A 26,198-nucleotide genomic window follows, 5' to 3' on the forward strand; every position below is an offset into this window, starting at 1 on the left:
ACTAAACACACAAACATAAGATGTAAAACTATCAAAGTCCTTGGAGAAAACATGGGGGAAGTACATAAAATTTTATTTGACAATGACTTCTTGGATATGACACCAAAAGCACAGACTACAAAGGAAAAGACCATTGTAGACAAATGGGCTACATCAAATTAAAACATTTCTTTGCATCAAAGGACATGATCCACAGAATGAAAGATAGAGTGGAAAAATGCTTGCAAATCATATATCAAAACAAAGATTTATATCCAAAATATATAAGGAATACAATGTCACTAATAAAAACAAAAACCCAATAACCCAAATAAGAAATGGGTAGGGGTGCCTGGGTGGCTTAGTCGGTTGGGCGTCCGACTTCGGCTCAGGTCACGGATCTCACAGTCCGTGAGTTCGAGCCCCACGTCGGGCTCTGGGCTGATGGCTCAGAGCCTGGAGCCTGCTTCGGATTCTGTGTCTCCCTCTCTCTCTGCCCCTCCCCCGTTCATGCTCTGTCTCTCTCTGCCTCAAAAATAAATAAAACATTAAAAAAAAATTTTTAAAGAAATGGTTAAAGGAATTAAATAGACATTAGAAAATATACAAATGGTCAAAAAGCATATGTAAAAGTGTTCAATATCACTGATTGTCAGAAAAATTCAAATCAAAACCATAATGAGATATCACCTCATACTTACTAGGATGGATACTATTTAGGAAAAAAGGAGGTGGAAAAAGAGGACCCTGGCACATTGTCATTGGGAAAGCAAATTGGTCAGCTATTATGTAAAACAGTATAAAGCTCCCTCCAAAAATTAAGAATAGAATTGCCCTATGAATCAGCAATCCCATGTGTAGGAAATTTTCTAAAAGAATTGAAAACAAGATCTCAAAGAGATACCTGCACACCCATCTCACTGCAGCATTATTCACAAAAGTCAACCAGTAGAAGCAGCCCAAATGTCCACTGATGGAAGAAAGGAGAAAAAAAAAACCACAGTATACACAGAGCAGTGTAATATTATTATTCAGCCTTAAAAAGGAAGGAAATCCTATCACATGCTACAACATGGTTGAAATTCCAGGACATCATGCTGAGTGAAATAAGTCAGTCACACACACACACAAGAATACGATTCCACTTCTAGGAAGTATCTAAAGCAGTCAAACTGATGGAAACAGCAAGTAGAATGGTGATTGCTAAGGGTTCAGGGGAAAGTAGAGAAGTTCATTATGTCCATTGAGTATGGAGTTCCAGTTTTGCAAGGTGAAAGTTCTAGACATCTGTTGGACAACGATGTGAATACAGTTAGCACTCATGAACTGTATGCTTAGAGTTGGGTAAGATGCATGAAACTGTTAAAGTGTAGTGGATAAGATGTGAGACATTGTGTGATTCCAACTATATGATGTCCTGGAAAAAAAATAAAATAAAACTATGGAAACAGTAAAAAGATCAGTGGTTGCCAGAGCTGAGCAAGAAGGGAAGGATTGATAATAGATGAAGGACAGAGGATTTTTAGGGCAGTGAGCCTATATTATATAAATATGTAATGGATGACAAAAGTCTTTACACATCTCTCCAATCTCATAAAATGTACATAATCAAGAGTAAACCTTAATTTAAACTATAGTCTTTCGGTGATAAAGATGTGTCAATGTACTTTCATCAGTTGTAGCAAGTGTAACCCTAAGGTGGGAGATATTAACAATGGGAGAGTCTATGCATGTGTAGACAGTAGGGGTATATAGGAAACCTGTGTGCCTTCTCTCAGCTTTGATATGACCCTAAAATTTCTCTCAGAAATAAAGTTTATTTTTTATATAAATGGGTAATATGGTAAATTTTCTATTACTTTTTTTACCACAATTAAAAATAAAATAAAAAGCAAACAAACAGAAAGAGGGGATCTTGAAAGCAGCAAGGAAAAAACTACTAATTACATTTAATTACAACTAATAATATGATTAATAGAGAAGTTCTCATCAGAAACCATGAAGAATAAAAACAGGGAAGGTCAAAACCAAAGAGCTGAATGTGCTGGAAAAACAAAAAAACAAGACACAAACCAAAACCCCTCAAAAAAAAAAAAAAAACCCACAACAAAGCAAAACATGACAAAGAAAGCTTGTCACAGAAACGTTCCAAATTCAGCAAAACAGTCTTTCAAAACAGAAGGTGCATGACGACCTAACGGAGTTTCTTAGCAGACCTGTTCTCCGTAAATGTTTTTCAAGCTAAAAGTAGATGAGAAGGGATGGTGTCCACAAGAAGGAAAAAAGATCAATAGAAATGGTAAATATGTGGGTAAATTTAAAAGTCTCTGTGTGTGTTTGCTTCTCTCAATTTTTTAAGAGGTAAGATTATTTAAAACCACAATTAAAGCCCTGTATGGTTGGGTCTATACCATATATGGATACAACCTTGTGCTGGTAATTGAGCACATCAGAGAGGAAAGAAAACCTTATTTTGTTAGCACTTGTTGATTTCTGTGGTGCACAGTCACTGTGAAAGGTTCAAGTCACCAATGTGAAATCATGAGCACGGTGTTGAAAAAGATATGCATAATTAGTGGTCAGAAACCAGTATTAGCTGGCTTCAGCACTGTTTCAGAAGTACATACAGGTTTCCGTCCCTATCTGAAAGTAGAGCGCTTTTATGAAATCATCCGTAAACTGAAATGGCGTAAATTGAATAAGCTATTATCATTAATGCATATGCAAAAGTTTCAAGCATTCCCAGACTGCCACCTTGTCCCTGGACTACTACACCCTGCCTCTGTGCCCAAGCATCCCTGAACCTCATAATCCCAGAACTTGTGTCACTGAGGCATTTGCTTCACCAGCCAGAGTCACAGTGACTATCTATCCCCTGAGATGTAATTACAGTATCCCTCGGATATCGGCACATGCCTCCACCGTAGCCATCAGTTCCAGTGTGACAGCAAGTGAAACTGCCCAGGACCCTACACCGTGGAAGTTCCATTTGCACTTGTTCCTAGCACTATGGCTCCAATACTGCTTGGAGTGCCAGCATGCCAAGAAGGGTCACTTCAGCCAAACCTTCTCCCATGCACAAGCCCAGAGAGGGTAGAATGTTTTCTTTTTCTTCTTTCTTCTTTTTACTTGCAGTACAGCTAACATACTATAGTGTTTTATTAGTTTCAGGTATGTAATAAAGTGATTAAACATCTCTATATGTTTCTCATTGCTCATCATAAGTATAGTCTTAATCCCGTTTACTTACTTCCCTTCTGGTAAGTTCTCCGTAGTGAGAGTTTGTTTTTGGTTTGTCTCTTTGTTTCCTGGTTCATATGTTTTGCTTCTTAAATTCCACATATATGTAAAATCATACGGTCTTTGTCTTTCTCTGACTGTCTTATTTCACTTTGCATTATACTCTTTAGATCCTTCCAAGTTTTTTCAAATAACAAGATTCATTACTTTTTATGCCTGAGAAATATTCCATTGCAATAAACACATTGCAATGGTGTCTATACCTTTTCAAATTAATGTTTTTATATTCTGTGAATAAATATTCAGTAGTGGAATTATAGATCATAGGAGAGTTCTATTTTTAATTTTTTTAAGGAATATCAATACTGTTTCCACAGTAGGCTGCATCACTTTTCATTCACAGTCATGCACAAGCGTTCCTTTATCTCCACATCCTTGCCAACACTTGCTGTTTCTTGTGTTTTTTTTTTATTTTAGCCATTTTGACAGATGTGACATGATATCTCATAGTAGTTATGATTTGCATCTCCTTGATGATCAGTGCTGTCGAGCATCTTTTCATGTATCTATTGGCCATCTGTGTTTCTTCTTTGGAGAAATATCTGTTCATGTCTTCTACCCATACTTTAATTGGAGTATTTGGAGGGTTTTATTGGTTTTTTGCTTTTTTTTTTTTTTTTTTTTTTTTTTTTGGTGTTGAGTTGTATATGTTCTTCATGTATTTTGGATACTAACCAACCCTTTGTTGGATATGTCATTTGCAAATATCTTCTCCCATATAGTATGCTGTGTTTCAATTTGGTTATTTCCTTTGTTATGCAGAAGCTTTTTTATTTTGATTTAATCCAAATAGTTTACTTTGCTTCGGGAAGCATATCTACAAAAATGATGCTGTGGACAAGATCAGTGAAATTACTGCCTCTGCCCTCTTCTAGGATTTTTTTTAACGTTTATTTATTTTTGAAACAGAGAGAGACACACCATGAACGGGGGAGGGGCAGAGAGAGAGGGAAACACAGAATCGGAAGCAGGATCCAGGCTCTGAGCCATCAGCCCAGAGCCGGACGGGGGGCTCGAACTCGCGGACTGCGAGATCGTGACCTGAGCTGAAGTCGGATGCTTAACCGACTGAGCCACCCAGGCTCCCCTCTCTTCTAGGATTTTTATGGTTTCAGCTCTCACATGTAGGTCCTCAATCCATTTTGAGTTTATTTTTCTGTATGGTGCAAGAAAGTGGTCCAATTTCATTGGTTTTTTTTTTTTAATTTTAATTTTATTTTTTATTTTTTAAAATTTACATCCACATTAGTTAGTGTTGTTTTGCATGTAGCTGTCCAGTTTTCCCAGCACTATTTGTTTAGGAGACTTTTTCCCATTGCATATTCTTGCCTCTTTTGTCAAAGATGAATTGACCATATACTTCTGGGTTTATTTCTGGGATCTCTATTCTGTTCCATTGATCTCTGCATCTATTTTTGTGCCAGTATCACACTATTTTGATTATGACAGCTTTGTAGTGCATCTTGAAATTTGGAATTTTGATACCTCCAGTGATGCTCTTCTTTTTCAAGATTGCTTTGGTTATTGGGCATCTTTTGTGGTTCCATACAAATTTTAGGATCCTTTGTTCTGGTTCTGTGAAAAAATGCTGTTGGTATTTTTATATGGATTACGTTAAATCTGTAGATTTCTCTGGATAGCATGCACATTTTAACAACATTTGTTCTTCCAATTCATGAGCATAGAATGATTTTCCATTTGTGTTGTCTTTCATTTCCTTCATCAATGATTTACAGTTTCAGAGTACATGTCTTTTACCTTCTTGGTTTAACTTATTCCTAGGTAATTTTTCGTGCACTTTCAAATGAGATTGTTTTCTTTTTTTTTTAATTTTTTTCTATGTTTATTTATTATTGAGAGACAGAGTGAGACAGAGCATGAGCATGGGAAGGGCAGAGAGAGGAGACACAGAATTTGAAGGAGGCTTGAGGCTCTGAGCTCAGAGCCGATGCGGGGCTCCAACCCACCCACTGCAAGATCATGACCTGAGCCGAAGTTGGATGCCCAACTGACTGAGATTGTTTTCTTAATTTTTCTTTCTGCTACTTCATTGTTGGTGTATAGAAATGCAACAGATTTCTGTATATTGATTTTTGTGTCCTGCCATTTTACTGAATCCACGTATCAGGTCTAACAATTTTTTGGTGGAGTCTCATGGGTTTTCTAAATAGAGGTATGATGTCATCTGCAAATAGTTTTACTTCTTCCTTACCAATTGGATATCTTTCTTTGTGTTGTCTGATTGCCGTGGCTAGGATTTCCAGTACTATTTTGAATAAGATTGTGAGAGTGGGCAACCTTTTCTTATTCCTGACCTTAGGAGGAAAGCTTTTAGTTTTTCACCATTGAGGATGATGCCCGCTGTGGATTTTCATATATGGCCTTTATTATATTGAGGTATGTTCCCTGTAAACCTACTTTGTTAAGGATTTTTAACAAAAATGGATGTTGTACTTGTCAAATGGTTTTTCTCCAGCTATTAAAGTGATGATATGGGTTTTATTTTTTCTCTTGTTGATGTAATGCATCACACTGATTGATTTAAAAATACTGAATATTTGCATTCCAGCAATAAATTCCACTTGATTAGTGTGAATAATTTTTTAGTGTATTGTTGGATCTAGTTTGCTAATATTTTATTGAGGATTTTTGCATCTGGGTTCATCAGAGATAATAGGCTGTAGTTCTGGGTTTTGTTTTTGTTGTTGTTGTTGTTGTTTTTCTAGTGTCTTTATCTGGTTTTGGTGCCAGGGTAATGCTAGCCTCATGGAATGAATCTGGAAGCTCTCCTTCCACTTCTATTTTTTAGAATGGTTAGAGAAGAATAAGCATTAACTCTTCTTTAAGTGTTTGGTAAATTCACCTGTGAAGCCATCTGGTCCTGGAAGTCTTTTGTTACTCTTCAATTTCATTGTTGGTAATCAGTCTGTTCAATTTTCTATTTCTTCATGTTCAGTTTTGGGAGGTTATATGTTTCTAGGAATTCATCCATTATTTTTAGCTTGTCCAGTTTGTTGGCATATAATGTTCTTTTACAATCCTTTGTATTTCTGTGGTGTCAGTAGTTATTTCTCCTCTTTCAGTTCTAATTTTATTTGATTCCTCCCTCTCTCTCTCTCTCTCTCTCAGTGAATCTGGTTAGAAGATTATCAAGGTTTTTTTTTAATCTTTTCAAAGAACCAGCTCTGGATTTCATTGATCTGTTCTATTCTTTGTTTACTTTCTATATCATTTATTTCTGCTCTAATCTTTATTATTTACATTCCTTTTCTGGTTTTTCCTTTGTTTTTGTTTCTTTTTCTAGCTCCTTAAGTGTAAGTTTTCGATGTTTATTTGTGATTTTTCTTCTTCTTGATGTGGGCCTGTATTGCAATAAACTTTCCTGTTAAAGAGCTTTTGTTGGGGGCGCCGGGGTGGCGCAGTGGGTTAAGCGTCCAACTTCAGCCAGGTCACAATCTCGCGGTCTGTGAGTTCAAGCCCCGCGTCAGGCTCTGGGCTGATGGCTCGGAGCCTGGAGCCTGTTTCCAATTCTGTGTCTCCCTCTCTCTCTGCCCCTCCCCCGTTCATGCTCTGTCTCTCTCTGTCCCAAAAACAAATAAAAAACGTTGAAAAAAAAAATTTTTTTAAAAAAAAGAGCTTTTGCTGTATCCCAAACACTTTACACTGTTGTGTTTTCAGTTTCATTTGCCTCTATTTATTTTTTTATTTCCTCTTTGATTTCTTAGTTGTCCCATTTACTGTTTAGTAGCATGATCTGTGTCTCCCTCTCTCTCTGCCCCTCCCCCGTTCATGCTCTGTCTCTCTCTGTCCCAAAAATAAATAAAAAACGTTGAAAAAAAATTTAAAAAAAAAAAGAGCTTTTGCTGTATCCCGAACACTTTACACTGTTGTGTTTTCAGTTTCATTTGCCTCTATTTATTTTTTTATTTCCTCTTTGATTTCTTAGTTGTCCCATTTACTGTTTAGTAGCATGAAATTTAACTTTCATGTATTTGTGTTCATTCCATATTTTTTTCTTGTGGCTGATTTCTAATTTTAGAGCATTGTGGTCAGAAAAGATGCATGGTATGACTTCAGTGTTTTTCAGTTTGCTGAGTCTTGCTTTGTGGCCTATTCTGGAGAATGGTCCATCTGCACTTGAAAAGAATGTGTGTTCTGCTCTTTTAGGGTGGAATGTTCTGAATATACCTGTTAAATCCATCTGTTCCAGTGTGTCATTCAAAGCCACTGTTTCCTTGTTGATATTCTGTTTGGATGATGTATGCATTGGTATAACTGGGGAGTTGAAGTCCCTTACTATTATTGTATTTCTATCAGTTACTTCCTTGTAGTTTGCTACTAATTTCTTTATGTATTTGGGTGCTCCCATGTTGGTTGCATAAATATTTATAATTGTTTTATCTTTTTGTTGGATGATTATAGAGTGTCATTCTTTGTCTCTTGTTACAATCTGTTTTAAAGTCTATCTTGTCTGAAATGAGTATTGCTACCCTGGCTTTCTTTTAGCTTCCATTTGCATGATAAATGCTTTTCCATCCTTTCACTTTCATTTTCATGTGTTTTTAGCTCTGAAGTGAGTGTCTTGAAGGCACATATACATGGGTCTCGCTTTTTTATCCGTTCCATCACCCTGTGTCTTTTGATGGAGCATTTAATTCATTTACATTCAACGTACTTATTGACAGGTATGTAATTATTGTCATTTTGTTACCTATTTTATGGTTGTTTTTGCCATTCTATTCCATTCTTTTCTTCTCTTGCTCTTTTCTCTCATGGTTTCCTAGCTTTCTTTAATGACATATTTGGATTCCTTTATCTTTATTCTTACATATCTATTACTGGTTTTTGATTTCTGGTTACCATTAGGTTTATGTTAACATCTTCTGCATATTATAGCAGTCTATGTTATGTTGATAGTCTCTTTTGAACCCATTCTTACTGCTCTCCCACCACACATTTTAGGTGTATGGTGTCATACTTTATATCCTTTTATTTTGTGAATCCCTTGCCAGATTTTTATGGATATACTTAATTTTAGTGCTTTTGTGCTTCCTGTTTTTCTTAGTCCTCCTTGTGGTCTTACCTTTCCACTCAAAAAGTCCTTGTTAACATTTCTTGAAGGGATGGTTTAGTGGTCGTTAATTCCTTTAACTTTTGTTTATCTGGGAAACTCTATCTCTCCTTCTGTTCTGAATGATAGCTTTGTTGGAAAAAGTATTCCTCATTGCAGATTTTTTTTTCATTCAGCACTCTACATGTATCACGCGGTTCCCTTCTGGCCAGCAAAGTTTCTGGTGAAAAAGCAGCCAATAGCCTTATGGTGTCTCTGTTGTATGTAACTGTTTTCCTTTCTCGTGATGCTTTCAATATTCTCTCTTGACCCTACTTTTTGTCATTTTAATTGTTATGTGTCTTGGTGTAGATCTCCTTAAGTTAACTTACTTCACCTCTTATTTCTTCAAATAAATATTCTACCACCTTTTCTCTCTCTTCTCCTTCTAGGATCTCTATAAAGCAAATGTTATTACATTTGATGGTGTCTCCAAACTTCCTTGTTCTATTTTCATTTATTGTTATTATTTTCTTCTTTCTCAGGATCAGTTGGGTTGCTTTCCATTACTCTGTACTCCAGGTTGCTGATGTGTTCTACTTCCTTTAGTCAACTATTTACTCCTTCTGGTTTACTTTTAATTTCAGTTATTGTGTATTTTTTCTTTCTCCGTTGAGGGTCTCGCCGAGGTCTTCCACTCTTTTCTCAAATTCAGTGAGTATCTTTATGGCCATTGCTTTAAATTCTCTATCAAACATACTACTTATCAATGTTTCGTTTACATATTTTGCTGTGATTTTGTCCTATTCTTTCACTGAAACATTCCTCTCTCTCCACATTTTGCCTAACTCTGTGTCTATTTCTGTGTGTTAAGAAAGGCAGCTACATCCCTGTTCTTGAAAGTAGCAGCTTTATGAAGAAGAGCTCCTGTAGAGCCCTGCTATGCAATGTCACTTGTTCAGAAGAACCTGGCATTACAGGGGTGTCTCCTGTGTGTTGTGTGAGCCCCACTGTTGTGCCTGAGCTGCTATTGCTTTCACTCCAGTCATCTGCAATGATTCTCTGAGTCTGTTGGGAGCAGAGTTTGGTTCCAGTGTTATTAGTGGGACACCCTGGGGCTTCCTTGAGCTTGAGTTGAGTCAGACCAGGCATTTGCCAAAGATTCGGTAGCACAGAATGGCAGGGCATCATCCCTATGTTGTTCTAGGAGAAGTTTTGTGAGCAGTGCATGCAGTCAGACTAGATATCAGACCCCAGCCCTCTACTGGGCCACATTTGGACCTGGATGTGTGGTACGTTCCCTTGTCTTCCAGGGCAGGAAACCTCTGGAGTGGTGCTGGCCCCTGTTGTGGCCGCTTGCCTACTACCAGGCTTGTGACACCACTTTGGATGGGCTCTGGCCAAGGGCATGTTGAAAGGGGCAGATTCAAAGGAGAATGTGAGGCAAGGAACATGGTATTAACAAGGCTTACTCAAGTCTGCTGTGGGAAGAGACCTGGGGAGGGGCTTGGCAGAATAGGTGTGTTTCCAGGGTAGCACAGAAGTAACATACTGTGTTATCAAGTTGGGTGGAGATCATTGGTAAAGCACTGATTCTCACAGGTGTCTTGGTCACTATGCTAGAGAGCAAGAGAGGGAGATGGCACCAGACAGCTCCTTTGTTCTTGGAAAAGAATCCTAAAGATCCCTGCCCTCCAGCACATGCTCTGAGATTAGTAAATATATCTCTTTCTTGTATATCCCAGATGTTTTTCAATTCATGTTTTTGTTGTGCTGTCTCTTTAAGGGTGAAGAATAAGTGTTCTATGCTCTCTGGGCTCTCCCAGAGCTACAACTACTCGGTTTTAAAGATGCAGGTGTTCACATTAATCAAAGAAAGATTCAGAACAACCCAGTCCTCACAATAGGAGCAGAAAAGCATGAGACAAAAGGCAGCACTCTTCCTCGAGGAAAACTCTCAAAGGAGTAAGAATAAAAACGACATACCTCAAGGCCATAAAGGTCATATATGAGAGACCCACAGCTAATATCATCCTCAGTGGGGAAAACCCGAGAGCCTTCCTCCTAAAGTCAGGAATACAACAGGGATGTCTACTATCACCACCACTGTTCGACGTAGTGTTGGAAGTTCTAACCTCAGTGATCAGACAACAAGAAGAAATAAAAGCCATCCAAATCAGCAAGGAAGAAGTCAAACCTTCACTCTTTACAGACAACAGGATACTCTGTGTGGAAAACCCAAAGACTCAACCCAAAACCTGCTAGAACAGATTAAGGAATTGTTAAGGAATTGCAGGTTATAAAAATCAATGTACAGAAATCAGTTGCACTTCTATACACCCTTAATGAAGCAGCAGAAAGAGAAATCAAGGAATTGATCCCATTTATAATTGCCCCGAAAACCATAAAATATCTAGGAATAAACCTAACGAAAGAGGTAAAAGATCTGTATGCTGAAAACTATAGAAAGTTTATGAAAGAAATTGAAGAAGACACAAAGAAATGGAAAAATTGTCGATAATACCCAAAGCAATCTACACATTCAATGCAATCCCTATCAAAATAACACCAGCATTCTTCACAGAGCTAGAACAAACAGTTCTAAAATTTGTATGAAACCACAAAAGACCCCAAGTAGCCAAAGTAATCCTGAAAAAGAAAACCAAAGCTGGAGGCACCACAATTCCACACTTCAAGCTGAATTACAAAGCCGTAATTATCAAGATGGTATGGTACTGGCACAAAAACAGACACTGAGATCAATGAAACAGAATAGACAATCCAGAAATGGACCCACAAATGTACGGCCGACTAATCTTTGACAAAGAAGGAAAGAATATCCAATGGAAAAAAGTCTCTTCAGCAAATGGTATTGGGAAAACTGGATAGCGACATGCAGAAGAATGAATCTGGACCACTTTCTTACACCATACATAAAAATAAACACAAAATAAATGAAAGAACTGAATGTAAGACAAGAAACCATCAAAACCCTAGAGGAGAAAACAGACAGTAACCTCTTTGACCTCACCCACAGCAATTTCCTACTATACATGTCCCCAGAGGCAAGGGAAACAAGAGCAAAAATGAACTATTGGGACCTCATCAAAATAAAAACTTCTGCACAGCAAAGGAAACCATCAACAAAAATAAAAGGAAACTGATAGAATGGGAAAAAATATTTGCAAATGACATATCAGATAAAGGGCTAGTATCCAAAATTTTAAAGAACTTACCAAATTCAACACCTCCCAAAAACAAGTAATCCAGTGAAGAAATGGGCAAAAGACATGAATGCTTTTCCAAAGAAGACATCCAGATGGCAAACAGACACAAAGATACTCAACATCACTCATCATCAGGGAAATACAAATCAAAACCACAATAAGATACCACCTCACGCTTGTCAGAATGGCTAGAATTAACAACTCAGGAAACAACAGCTGTTGGTGAGTATGCAAAGAAAGGGGACTCCTTTGGCACTGCTGGTGGTAGGCACTCTGGAAAACAGTATGGAGTTTCCTCAAAAAACAAAAACAAAAACAAAAACAAAAACAAAAACAAAAAATAGAGCTACCCTACAACCCTGCAATTTCACTAGTAGGTATCTATCCAAAGGATACAAAAAATGCTGATTTTATATATATATATATATATATATATATATATATATATATCACTTTTAGTGAAATATATATATATATTTCACTTTTAGTGAAATATATATATATATATATATATATATATATATATATATATCACTAAACGTTAACTAACTTGGATTTAAATAAAGTCTTAAAAAATAAATAAATTTCCAGGTGTTAAGCCAGGTTGATTATAAGAACTCACAAAATAAGACCCCTCTGGTTTTTGAAGCCAAATGTAATGGAAATTCATCTTCTCTGAGTGTGTTCCCCATGTCTGGGGTGCTTTGTGTGAGGGCCTTTTCTTCTCCTCTCTCCACACCCATGGCATCCCCTCTTCTCATGCACGGTCCTGAGGGTCTGCCTAGCTTGTGACTGGATCTTTGGACTTTCTACGCTCTTGGATGTGTCCTCTTTTCTACATTCAGCTGTTCAGAGTCTGTTCTGTAAGTCTTTGGGTCATTTTCTAGGTTATTTACAGTTATGTGGGTGTTATCTAGTTTTGTCCATGAGATGAGGTGAGTTTAGGACCTTCTTACTCTGCCTCTTCCCCAGAATTTGGGATACTATTTTCAAAGTGATCAAAGGCAAAAAATAACTGTCAACCAAGAATACCTTACTCAGCAAAGCTATCATTCCAAAATACAGGAGAGATAAAGAACTTCCCACCATCCCAGGGGATGGTGGATTGGATCAGTTTCTACTCTAGCCGTAGGTGTCAGTCACAGGATTACAGCAACAGGACTCCCCTGGTGATCTGTTAAAGCCATGCATCATAAGTACTAGACCTCTATCCCATAGAAATGCTAAAGGGAATTCTTCAAACTGAAACAGCAACCAAAAAAATCATAACATAAAAATGTATGAAAGTATGCAATCACTGGTACAGACAAAAGGAAAATGATCCTTGACAGTGGTCCAGGCAATAATGTCTAGAATATGTCACCACAAGCACAGGCACCAAAAAATAAAATAAAAAGTGAGGCTACATTGAAATAAAGAGCTTTTGCACGGCAAAGGGAACAATCAATAAGCTGAAAATACAATGTATTGAATGAGAGAATGTAATTGCAAACCATACATCTGACAAGGGACTAATTTCCAACATATAAAAAGAACCATTCCAACAGTATAACAAAAAAGAAACTAATCCAATTTTTAAAATGGGGAACGGATCTGAGTAGACGTTTTTCTGTAGACATATAAATGGCCAGTAGGTACATGAAAAGGTGCCCAACAAATGACTCATCGGGGAAATACAAATCAGTGAGCATAAAGTAATGAGATAATCACCTCACATCTGTTCAGATGACTTTTATCACAAAGAGGAAAGATATTGGTAGAATGTGAAGAATGGGAAAAATTCAGGTGAGAGTGTAAATTGGTGCAGCCACAATGGAAAATAGTATACTGGTTTTTCAAAAAATTAAAAATAGAACTATCAAATGATCCAGTAATCTCACTCTTGGTATCTATTAAAAGGAACTGAAGTCAGTATCTCAAAGGGATCTCTGCACAGCCATGCTCAATACAACATTACTTACAGTAGCCAAGATATGAAAACAAACGAAGTGTCTTCCAACAGATAAATGGTTATGAAGATATGATATGTATAATGACATTATATAGATATAGATTGGATATAGATATAGATGGATATGGAAGTTAATTAAAGTCATAGTAGGAAGGAAGAAATGATAAACATATATATATTTGAAAGCTGATGCTAAAATATGAATAGTAGAAGAACTCGTGGTAGCCTCAAATGGAACAATACCCCAAATTCCAAGGGCATCATCAATAGAATGGAAAAATACGTTGTAGCAGAATCAGACAATAGAACAGCAAGGAAGTGTCGAGAAATTACAAATTCATGCAATTATAGGGATGGGTCTCACGAGTTTAGCTTTACCTAAAAAAGCCAAATATAAAGTATACACATAGTATGATTTCATTTACATAATGTGCTCTTTAATGAAGAAAAGGACATGAAAGGGGTATTTTGCAGTGCTGGTAAAATTCATTTCCTCATTCCATGTGACAGTGACACTTGAAAATTCTGCCATCTGTTGGCATGAATGACATGTGTTTTCATCTGTATGTATATAATACTTCAGTAAAATTATATGAGAATATTATGAAAATATGCAAATATGTTTAAAAATTCTATCAAACATTTAAAGAAGAGTTGATGCTTATTTTTCTCAAATTATTCCAAAAAATAGAAACGGAAGGAACACTTCCAAACTCATTCTATGAGGCCAGCATTACCCTGATTCTAAAACCGGACAAACACCCCACCAATAAAGAGAAGTATGGACCTATATCCTAGATGAACATGAATGCAAAAATTCTCAACAAACTACTGGCTTGTTGAATCCAATAGTACATTAGAATAATCATTTACTATGATCAGGTAAGATGTATTCGTGGACTACAATAGTGGTACATTATTTGTAAATCAATCAATGTGATACAGCACATTAATAAAAGAAAGGCTAAGAACCTTATGATCCTTCCAATAGATGCAGAAAAAGCATTTGGCAAAATACAACATCCAGCCATGATGACTCAACATAATAACCATCAACAAAGCAGGGATAGAGGGAATATGCCTCAACATAATAAAGGCCATATACAAAAAACCCACAGCTGATATTATCGTCAGTGGGGAAAAACTGGGAGCTCTTCCTCTACAGTCAGGAATAAGACAGGGAATGTCCACTCTCACCATTGTAATTTAACATAGTACTGGAAGTCCTAGCCTCAACAATCAGACAACAAAAAGAAATAAGAAGGATCCAAATCAGCAAGAGAGAAGTCAAATTTTCACTACATGATACCCTATACAGAAAACCCAGAAGACCCCACCAAAAAGTTGCTGGAACTAACACATGAATTCAGTAAGTTGCAGGATACAAAATCAATGTACAGAATTCAGTTGCATTTCTATACACCAAAACTAAAGCATCAGAAAGAGAAATTAAAGAATCAATCCCATATAAAATTGCACCCCAAACCATAAGATACTTAGGAATAAGCGTAACCAACCAGGTGAAAGCTCTGTACTTAAAAACTCTGAAACAGTAATGAAAGAAATTAGAAGGTGACACAAATAAATGAAAAAAACATTCCATGATCATGGATTGGGAGAAAAAATATTGTTAAAATGTCTATACTGTCCAAAGCAATATACAAATTTAATACAATCCTTATCAAAATACCAATAGCAGTTTTCAAAGAGGTAGACCAATCTTAAAATTTGTATGGAACCACAAAAGACCCCGAATAGCCAAATCAATCTTGAAAAAGAAAAACAAAGCTGGAGGCATCACAATTTTTGTCTTTAAGATGTATTACAAAGCCGTAGCGATCAAGACAGTATGGCATTGGCACAAAAATAGACAGATCAATAGAACAGAATAGAAAACTCAGAAATGACCCACAACTATATGGTCAACTAATCTTTGATAAAGCAGGAAAAAATATCCAATGGAAAGAGGATGGTCTCTTCAACAAATGGTGTTGAGAAAACTGGACAGAAACATGCAAAAAAAAAAAAAAACAGGATGAGTTTTTTACACCATACAAAAAAAATAAATTCAAAATGGATAGAAGGTCTAAATGTGAGACAGAAAACTATCAAAATCCTAGAGGAGAACACAGTCAATAACCTCTTTCACATCAGCCATAGCAACTTCTTATTAGATATATCTTCTGAGGCATAGGAAACAAAATCAAAAATGAACTATTGGGACTTCATCAAGATAAAAAACTTCTGCATAGAGAAGGAAGCAATCAACCAAACTAAAAGTCAATCTTTGGAATAAGAGAAGATATTTGCAAATTACATCTGATAAAGGCTGAGTATCCAAAATCTATAGAGAACTTATAAAACTGAACACCCAAAAAACAAATAATCAAGTGAAAAAATGGGCAGAAAACATGAATAGACGTTTTTTCACAGAAGACATACAGATGGCTAGCTAATAGACACATGAAAAAAATGCTCAACATCACTCACCATCGGGGAATATTACAATGAGATATCACCTCACACCAGGTAGAACAGCTAAAATGAACCACACAGGAAACAACAAATGTTAGTGTGGATGCATAGAAAGGGGGACGCTCTAGCGCTGTTGGTGGGAATGCAAACTGGTGCAGACACTCTGGAAAACAATATGGAGGTTCCTGAAAAAGTTAAAAAGAGAACTACCCTACAATCCAGCAATTGCATCTCTAAGTATTGACCCAAAGGTTAAAAAATACAGATATGAAGGAATACATGCAACCCAATGTTTATAGCAGCATTATCAACAATAGCCAAATTATGGAAAGTGCCCAAATGTCTATCGACTGATGAGTGGATAAAGAAGAGGTGTTACATATATATAATGGAATACTACTCAGCCAAAACATAAAAAATGAATGAATTTTTGCCGTTTGTAATGATGTGGATGGAGCTAGAGAGTATTATGCTAAGATAAGTCATACAGAGAAAGACACTTACCATATACCGTATGCTTTTACTCACATGTGGAATTTAAGAAAAAAACAGATGAATTTAGGGGAGAAAGAGGAGAGACAAAGTAGAAAACAGACTCTTAAATAGAACAGAGTGATCATTACTGGAGGGGCATGGGGGAGGAGATAGGTTAAATGGGTGATGGGTATTAAGGAGGGTACTTGTGATGAGCACTGCGTATTGTAAGTGATGAATCACTAAATTCTACATCTGAATCTAATATTACACTATATGTTAACTAACTGAAATTTAATACATTGCAAAAAAAATATGACTTCGCTGTTGCAGAAGGCATTTGATAAAACTAATATTCTTATTTGAAAAAATAACTTTTAAAAAATAAAAATAAGAGAAAATACCACTCAAATATCTAGAGTAGTCAAGACAACAAAGCAAAATTAATATATATGTATTTTTTAAAAAATAGCTTTTTAAACAGGAAATTGAAATAAAAATACATAACTAGGGGCGCCTGGGTGGCTCAGTTGGTTAAGCGTCCGACTTCGGCTGGGGTCATGATCTCACAGTTTGTGGGTTCAAGCCCCGCATCAGGCTCTGTGCTAACAGCTCAGAGCCTGGAGCCTGTTTCAGATTCTGTGTCTCCTCCTCTCTCGGCCCGCCCCCCCCCACCACCACCTATGCTCATGCTCTGCCTCTCTCTGTCTCTCAATAATAAATAAACGTTAAAAAAGTTAAAAATAATACATAACTAGATTAATGAAACAGATTAGAAGGTGAAAATTTATATCCACACATATAGGGAATGCAGATTTCAACAAAGATGCATAGTCATTCACTGGAGAAAGTATAGTCTTGTCAACAAACGCTGTGGAAATAACTATCAAATAATATTAATAATTACATGCCCTAAGCTCCATACAAAAATGCTCCAAACTGATTGTAAACCTAAGCGTAAACTATACACTTCTTTTAGTTTTTAGATAGACATTTTATTTTTTATTTTTGTTTTTTTTAATTTTTTTTTTAACGTTTATTTATTTTTGAGACAGAGAGAGAGCATGAACAGGGGAGGGTCAGAGAGAGAGGGAGACACAGAATCCGAAACAGGCTCCGGGCTCTGAGCTGTCAGCACAGAGCCCGACGCGGGGCTCGAACCCACAGACCGCGAGATCATGACCTGAGCCGAAGTCGGACGCTTAACCAACTGAGCCACCCAGGCGCCCCTAGATAGACTTTTTAGACAGAATTCCAGAAGCATGATCCAAAGAAGAACAAATTGATGAAGTATACTTCATCAAAATAAATGACTTCTGCTTTTTGAAGACAAAGAAAAATCACAGACTTGAAGGACATAACTGAAAATCATACATCTAATAAAAGACTTGCCGCCAGGTTACATAAAGAATTCTCAAAATGCAAATAACAAAAATTAAATATAATCAAATATTTCATGAATTACATCACCAAGAAACATAGAAGATTGGCAAATGAGTACAGGAAAAGATGCTCAAAACTGTTTGCCTTAGGAACATTCAAATTAAAACCACCACAGACCAGACTTCCTGTTTTGGAAAAATATAGAGGATAGACTTTTCCCTATTCATCCCACTAAATATAGCTAGAACCCCTGGACATTATACATAATAAGACAACATAAGAAGATTTAGAAAGGTAATGAGAAAGCTGGCAGATCCCAGCCCTGGAAAACCGAGGAATGACAGGGAGGTCAGCTCCCTGGAATTTCTTTTCACCTCACATATCCCAGACTGGTGCCTGAGAGGCCAGCAAACCACAGACACAACAGGTACACACAAAAATCCCCCCCAAATTTTTTCTCTCCAGTCAAAATAACGGGGAAAAGGCATGCTGGAAAGACAGAAAAGTTTTTGATACTAACTGCATTATTCCAATCCAAAACCATTGACTATCCAATAAAAATATAACTCAGGCTTGCAGGGGAAATCAAGAGATTCTCCAATAAAGGAAAACTAAGAAAATGTACCACCACCAGATCCGCTCTGAAAGAACTGCTAAAGGGAATTATCTTAACAGAAATTAAATGATAAAAGGAGTCCTGGATCATCAGGAAGAAAGAGGGAACAAAAGAAAGAATAAAACTACCATTAGGCTTAATGGACGGATTTTCCTTCATCTCTTGTGTTTTCTAAATTGTTTGATATTTGAAGCAAACTTATCAGTTGAAGCAAAATTATAACATCCATGTGATTCTCAGTATAAATACAGAAATATTTAAGACAATTCTATTGTAAATGGGACACAGTAGAGGGACATAAAGAAAAGTAAGGCTCTACATTTTACTTAAGCTGCTGTGGGTTGTGATAGACTGTGTAGTTGTGATTATATGTATATATAATTTTATAAAGATATATAATAGATTACTATCTTATAAAGCATATTAGAGCTTATATACTTACATATATAACTCTATAAAAATTAAATGTAAAGAAAAGAATCTACTTTGTTACAAATTTTGTTCCATCAATTACGTAGTGATGTAGAAAAGTATAACCTTCACTTTTATCTCACAGCATCACAAATACAGCATCACAAATGGATCATAAACCTTAGTTAAAAGTTAATAAATAAATCAACAAATCCTAGAAAGTCATATAGGAAATTATATTCATGAACTCTAACTAATTTCTGAAATGGGTCCCAAACAAGCACCAATGCCCAAAATGATAAATTGAATTATAGTGACATTAATAAATTTTGGTCATTAAAAGAGTAAACATGCAAGTCACAAGAGTCAAAGATCCATTTGCATCTTAAAACTCAAAAAAGAGCTCTTATCTAAAATATGACAAGGACTTCTAAAAAGGGAAAAGAAGACACCATCTAGAAGAAATGGACAAGGGACACACTTGAGCACTTCTCACTAACACAAAAGAAACAATCCTAATGAGTTACAGCCCAGAAAATGGTACTGTTATGAAACATTCAGAGCTTATTATATTAATTTTGTCAGACTACTGCGTTTTGGATCAAGAACCCATTTGGTACAACATGTATTCACGCAATAAGCTAGAAAAATGTTGGAATAATCTAATAAATTGAAATACACACATACCTGTGAAGGTGAAGTTTCATTCTAATGCTTAGAGGAAAATGTGTTATGATTACTCATAAATACCATGATAGTGTTATATTTCTACATTATTATTTTATTGTGATAAATATAATATTGACATGCCTAAACATATTATATACTATATAGTTATGCCTCATATATATTATTATAATTACAAAGTAATATGTAAAAAAGATACAGTAAAGGCTTTTCTTTTTTTAAGGTTTTATTTTTATGTAATCCCTATACACAGTGTAGGTCTTGGACTTAGAACCCCAAAATCAAGAGTCGCATGCTCTACTGACTGAGTCAACTAGGTGCCCCAAAAAGGCTTTCCATAAAATAATTCTTCATAGTGCCCTCACCACATATTAAAAGTAAACTAAAGTTGTATCTGAGAATAGATTTTAAAATATCATATTCATATAAGACAGCAGTGAAAATTCACAAACTATAGACAAATGTGATAGCATAGATGGATTACACACACATGAGGGCGAAGGGAAACACACATAAAAATTCATACCGCATGATTCCATTGACATAAAGTCCAAAAATAAGCGAAGATATTTCATAATATTGAAATTGGCAGGGCTGACAAAGGCCTGATGTGTGGTAAAATTAAATAGCAAAGTTTATTTCTGGCAAAAGAGCATTTATAGAAGCACAATTTTCTATGAAAAGCAAGAAGTGGAAATTATCAAGCGTACCTTAAAATATAAAAATATAAATAAAATATCATAGAGTCAAACTAGGTAATATTAACAGACTTTAAAATAAACTATAAATATGTACAAAGCTATGAATGAACTCTACAAATATTATATTAACTGACAAGCTATTAATAAAATCTGGAATATTTGAAATCTTACCATTTCTTCTTCATCATCTATGTACAGCAGGTTAGAGTTCTTAGAAGCACAGGACATAAAACTCTCATTCCATGATTTTCTCTCAGTGCTAATGTAATAGCAATTGTTGGAATACACAAACCACTCTTTGGGACAACCACAGTGATGTGCTGGAGAAAGATTATGAGATATTACCCAAAAGCATTTTGAACACTAACAAATTCTAGTAAATTTACATACTTGTATATGGATATACATGCGTACATATTTATGCACCCTCACAGACCCATATAAATAAAACAAAATATGCTCATGTACACACAGAGAGAATGGTCAGCTTCTCATTCCCTAACTTATGTGTCCATATAAAGCAAACACACAAAAATATCCATCTCAGCATGTCCTGAGATCACTGAACAAAGCCACTTTTTTAGAATAGTAAAATGATTTATCTCTCATCATGTTATACCAGAAGAAAATTTGAGGAAATTGGCAACAATGGGTATGGCAATTTTAAATGAGTATCTCTTCATATTGTTGCCTAAGAAGTAATACTCTCGTATAATCATCATTTCTGAACCATTATTACCCAGTTTTGTAATTAATTTTCCTCCAAAAACTCCAGTACCATTGTTGCCCAGCCAAAGGTAGAGATAAAATAGAAACTATGTTAATATTAGAATTTTGAAAATCACTTTGTACCTTTCTGGATCTTCGTTGTCAGGGACAAATTTTTCTGCTCTGGTATTTCAGTAGCTGAAAAAACTAAATGAAGCCTCATAAAAATTTAATATTAAACCAAATACATTGTAATGATTTGAGTTTCTCAATTTAAAACTTTCTGTATTGTTTAGAATTAGAAAACTGTAATAAAATTTATATTACTAAGCAAAATTAATAAAGTAATGATTAGGGAGAAAATATTTCGAAAGCCTACAAAACCAAACCTCACCATCTCTTATAGTATTTGGCATAATCGATCTCAAGAATTAATTTGTATTTCTCAACAACATTTCTCCTAGATCATCTCTTTGAGTAATGACATCTGAACACATGTGTAATGCTGTCTGCAATTATTCTGTTATTTTTATTTTTGACAAATTCAGAATAACCATTGCACATTTAGAGCACATATGCATTAAAATGGAAATTCTATTCCATAATAGTAGGAGACATTTTGAGGCACTGACAGTCATTAAAATGAAAAGTTCCCAAATAGTCATTCAAACACTTACGGGTAACAACTACTATTGTTACCAGAGTGGACATCAAGACAAGGCAGATGATTCCCAGGATCCTAGCAATGAGCTTCCCTGGAAATAATAGTAAATATTTAGAAGAGAAATGAAAACACTGAGAAAGGGTGGAAGGAAATAATTATTTAGGAAAGTTACATATAAGAGAACTACAGATGCACAGGGAGTCACAAATAAACACTTGGACCCCAAGCCCATATCTACCATCGTAATCTTTTCCCAGAATATATGATTGCATTTTAAGTAAAGGTAATACTCCATGAGCTTTTGGTCAAAGACTACAAATTACAATAGCTGAGTAAAGTTAGTCTTTAGATTTCAATTAGAATACCATTATCCAACTCCAAGCTCTGATATTCACAAATGAAAACTATGAGATCATTCCCGGCTCATTCTCTACACCCCTGCACCGTAACTGCACATCCTAGAAAAGTTATACTGTGTGCATATTAAATGTTTTACCTTTGCAGTGATAATTCTTGTCATTCCCTTGAAGATCCTGAGAAGCATTTTGAAGATTTAACTCTGCATAGAGCAGTTCCTGCTCAGTTACTGAAATGGAACTTTTAGTGCCCTTGGGTTTCATTTGCTGTCTCTTTGAGTCTTTCATCAGATTAAGTTCTGCATAAGTGACTTCTTGGCTATTCATGTCTGCAGCTGAGTCGTGACAGGCACAGAGCTGTATGAAACTGTACTGAAGGTCTTGATAAATAATGTATGTAATGTAAGGACAAGATTGCTCACACGGGGTGGAGCGCGGGGTAAGTGATACTACTCTTTTGCAGTTGAACAATGTGAAATCTGGTACTAATTTCCTAAGAGCTTTAAAGGAGTGTGTCATGATAGAATAAATGGGTTTTATTCTGATATTCTGTTTGACACAGTAGTATTGGTTGGAAAAATGTAAAGCAATAGATTAGTGAAGAAGAAAGGAATTCATGAATAACACTGTCCTCATTAATATAAGGCCAGATTCCACAGAAACATTTCAACACTATTAGAATAACTGGGTTAAAACTAAAATGCTGCCTTAGAAAGAAAATGTTGCACCAATGTTTTTGACAAGTTTTAAATCCATTATTGGTTAAAAGTTGAGTATTCTGATTGGGGAATTGTGTTTTAGCACATATAGAACTATCCTGTAATAAATTACTTTTATTTGGTGACATACTTATTTATTAAAAGGTGATGTGTTATTATCAAATGATCTTTTATTTGGGGTTATTGTGGAGTTCTGAGAAATTATTAAATTTTAAAAGAAAAAACGTATATGTTCAAAACTGTTAATGTGACACACTAAACTTATCCAAAACTTGAACAATACTGAAAACAAAATTTTAAAAAATGACTTTCTTCAAGAACTTTTTTAACACCAGAAACTGCCATTAATTGTAATATGTGTAACCATAAAATGATAAAATTACAACAGTATAGATCATTTGTGGAAGAACTGTTTTGGTACAAACTTCCAGAAAGATTTGTGAATGTTAAAAGTTGTGAGGGTAGTTTTAATTGTGTAAGCAAGTGTAATAAATAGAAATAAATGTAAATTAATAGTTCAGCCAATGAGCTCTGTAGTCAGGGAGATCTGGACCTACTTCTGTCTCTCAAATTTACAAAGTATGACCTTTAAAAAGTTACTTTGTGTCTAACTACCTAGTTTACTAATGTAAACTTGGAGCAAAATATGTAAAAATATAACACCTATAAAGCATTCACTATTCAATCTGGCTTTTATAAACTCTCAATAAAATTATTTTAAGTATTTTTAACACCATAGTCACATTATAACTACTGATTTGTTAGAGCATAAAACATTATTCATTACACAGTAGTGCCTTTCAGTATGGATTCTTTTTTGTTTTTTTTTTGAGTTTTGGTTAATTTTTAAAAGGTCTTTTGATTGTTTACAGTTAAGTTTAAATTAGTATTTTACGGAAGGTAGCTCATCCTGCTTTTTATGAAAACCAAACTGCTTTCATTTACCTAAGTAAGTGTGTAATGTTTGACTCTCACGATGCGATGAATTCACTTTAAGAATCTATTTTTAAAGGCTGGGCTAAATATCAAATCATACATGTAATTATATCTATACTGATGACAAATTCAAAATTAACTGTTTCTTGCCATGATGCTTATGGGATTTCACTCGACATTATATTAATTTACAAACCCAAGTATATGTGTCTGTGTGTGTACTTGATTACTTCTCCACAGGCAAGATTAAATATTAAAAAAAACTCTCCAATGTATTTCATATTCATTCTTGTTTGTTACCCTGAATTGTTGGAATACAGATACCAATGTTCTCTGTGATTTCATTATATATTAGCTGTGCCTCAGATGCATCCCACCAGCATTTATAATCTCCCACTCACTGGGGTGACGGAGTAAAGAGACAGGACAGTAGTGACACATGCCTTCTGTGGCCCAGACACTCATGCATCTTCCAGAGGGAACCAGGTTACTCTTGTAAACAGATGATATCTGTGGTTTTCACAGCCTGTTGGCCCTGTGTGACCTCAGAAGGAGGCAATAATGGAAAAAAGTAGATTTCTCATCAATGTGTCACTTCAAATTTGAACAGGAAATTCTTACCCTTGGGCTATTTTGAAGCCCATTTATATTATCACACGCCTCCAGAATGCAGAGACTTGCAGCCTGTAGTGTGTCGTTTAATTTGTCCATTGGCAAATGCCCTTGAGAAATGTTTAGGTTCCACAAGATATTGGGATCAGAAACTTGACCACCCAGGCTGTTCACTTGCTTCCATCTGAATCACAAACACTGAGGACTTAGGCCTTGTGAGAAATACCTTAGATGTTTACGTTTTAGACAAAGTTGCTAAATATTACATACTTCTTTCTTTTATGCCCTTGCTATGTCATTTCTCTTATACTGAAAATATTCTAAAACCATCATCCCCATAACAGTATTTAATGTTATTTGACACTAATTCTGAAGACTTGCTATATTTTCGGCTTTCTTGTCACTGTCACAAAGTCATTAATTTCCAAACTTTTCTTCTCAAGTTTTCTGCCCTAAGTTTTAAGATACCTGCATTCAATTTTGTCATGCATAAATGAGTTATTAGGTTTCTGCGGAAAACGAGAAATTTCTGGAAAGGAGAAAATATCAAACAATATTGAACAATAACACCATGGCAGAAATTGAAACATAAATAATTATTCATATTATTCATTGATTCATCCTCTCATGATAACTAGTTGTCTGTATTTTAATCAATATATTTGTTCTCACTGACAAAAGCCTGAGTCTAAGTCCATAGGGGAAAAATGAAGGTAATTTTTAAAAATTTACTGAGGGCAGAAAAAGTACTTTTTAAAAAATGTTTATTTATTTATTTTTGAGAGAGCGACAGAGACAGCACAAGCAGGTAGAGACAGAGAGGTAGAGAGAGAAAACCAAGCAGGCTCTGTGCTGTCAGCACCAAGCCTGACACGGGGCTTGAACTCATGAAACGTGACATCATGGGGGCACCTGGGTGGCTCAGTCGGTTGAGTGTCTGACTTCGGCTCAGGTCACTATCTCACAGTTCATGATTTCAAGTCCCACATCAGGCTCTGTGCTGACAACCCAGAGCCTGGAACTTGCTTCAGATTCTGTGTCTTCCTCTCTCTCTTCCCCTTCCCTGCACACACTCTGTCTCTCAACAATAAATAAATGTTAAAAAAAAATGTGACATCATGATCCGAGCTGAAATCAAGTGTTGGCGGCTTAACCAACTAAACCACCCGGGTGCCCCCAAAAAGTACTTGTAAAATACAATTTCAAGGATTTTTACACGTAGGTTTCTACTGGTCTGTAGTTTTTCCTTTGCAACAGTGGGGGATAATTTTATCTGTTAATGATGCATAGTTGACATACAATATTATATTAGTTCCAGTGTATAACACAGTGAGTCAAACTCTACACAGAATGAAATGTTCACCCTTATAAATCTTATGACCATATGTCAGCACACTAAGTTATAAAAATATTATTGACTATATTCCCTACGCTGTAATTAATACCCCGGTGACTTACTTATTTTTTGAGTGTTTATTTAAATTCCAGTTAGTTAACAAACAGTGTAACATTAGTTTTAGGTGTACAATATAGGGATTCAACACTTCCGTGCAACACCCGATGCTCATCACAAGTGCACTCCTTAATCCCCATCATCTATTTAACCCATCCTCCCACACGCCTCCCCTCCGGCAACCATCAGTTTGTTCTCCATAGTTGAGAGCCTGTTTCTTGCTTTGCCCCTCTCCCCACCCTCTTCCCTTTACTGTTTGTTTTATTTAATTTCCACCTATGAGTGAAATCATATGGTATTTGTCTTTCTCTGGCTGACTTATTTTGCTTAGCATAATACACTGTAGCTCCATCAACATTGTTGCAAATGGCAAGATTTCATTCTTTTTGATTGAATGATATTCCATCGTGTGTGCGTGTGTGTGCGTACGTGTGTGTGTGTGTGTGTGTGTTTGTGTGTGTACTCAACCGTCTGAGCCACCCAGGAACTTATCATA

At 35.8% G+C, this 26,198-nt stretch overlaps 1 protein-coding gene across 1 annotated transcript in view; it reads right to left on the bottom strand.

Moving 5' to 3' along the window:
- The window catches only part of LOC122224241 (NKG2-A/NKG2-B type II integral membrane protein-like), a 56,557-nt gene extending 34,248 nt beyond the window's left edge, over positions 1-22,309 (bottom strand). The window contains exons 1-4 of the mRNA XM_042945802.1: positions 22,123-22,309; positions 21,640-21,717; positions 21,107-21,169; positions 20,426-20,574 (exon numbers count right to left, since the gene is read on the bottom strand). Of these exons, the coding sequence (XP_042801736.1) occupies positions 20,426-20,574; positions 21,107-21,169; positions 21,640-21,717; positions 22,123-22,309 (477 nt within the window). The remainder of the gene's footprint in view (positions 1-20,425; positions 20,575-21,106; positions 21,170-21,639; positions 21,718-22,122) is intronic.
- Between the last annotated feature and the right edge of the window lie 3,889 nt (positions 22,310-26,198).

The sequence above is a fragment of the Panthera leo genome, chromosome B4 (assembly GCF_018350215.1).
Source record: "Panthera leo isolate Ple1 chromosome B4, P.leo_Ple1_pat1.1, whole genome shotgun sequence".
NCBI classification, from domain to species: domain Eukaryota; kingdom Metazoa; phylum Chordata; class Mammalia; order Carnivora; family Felidae; genus Panthera; species Panthera leo.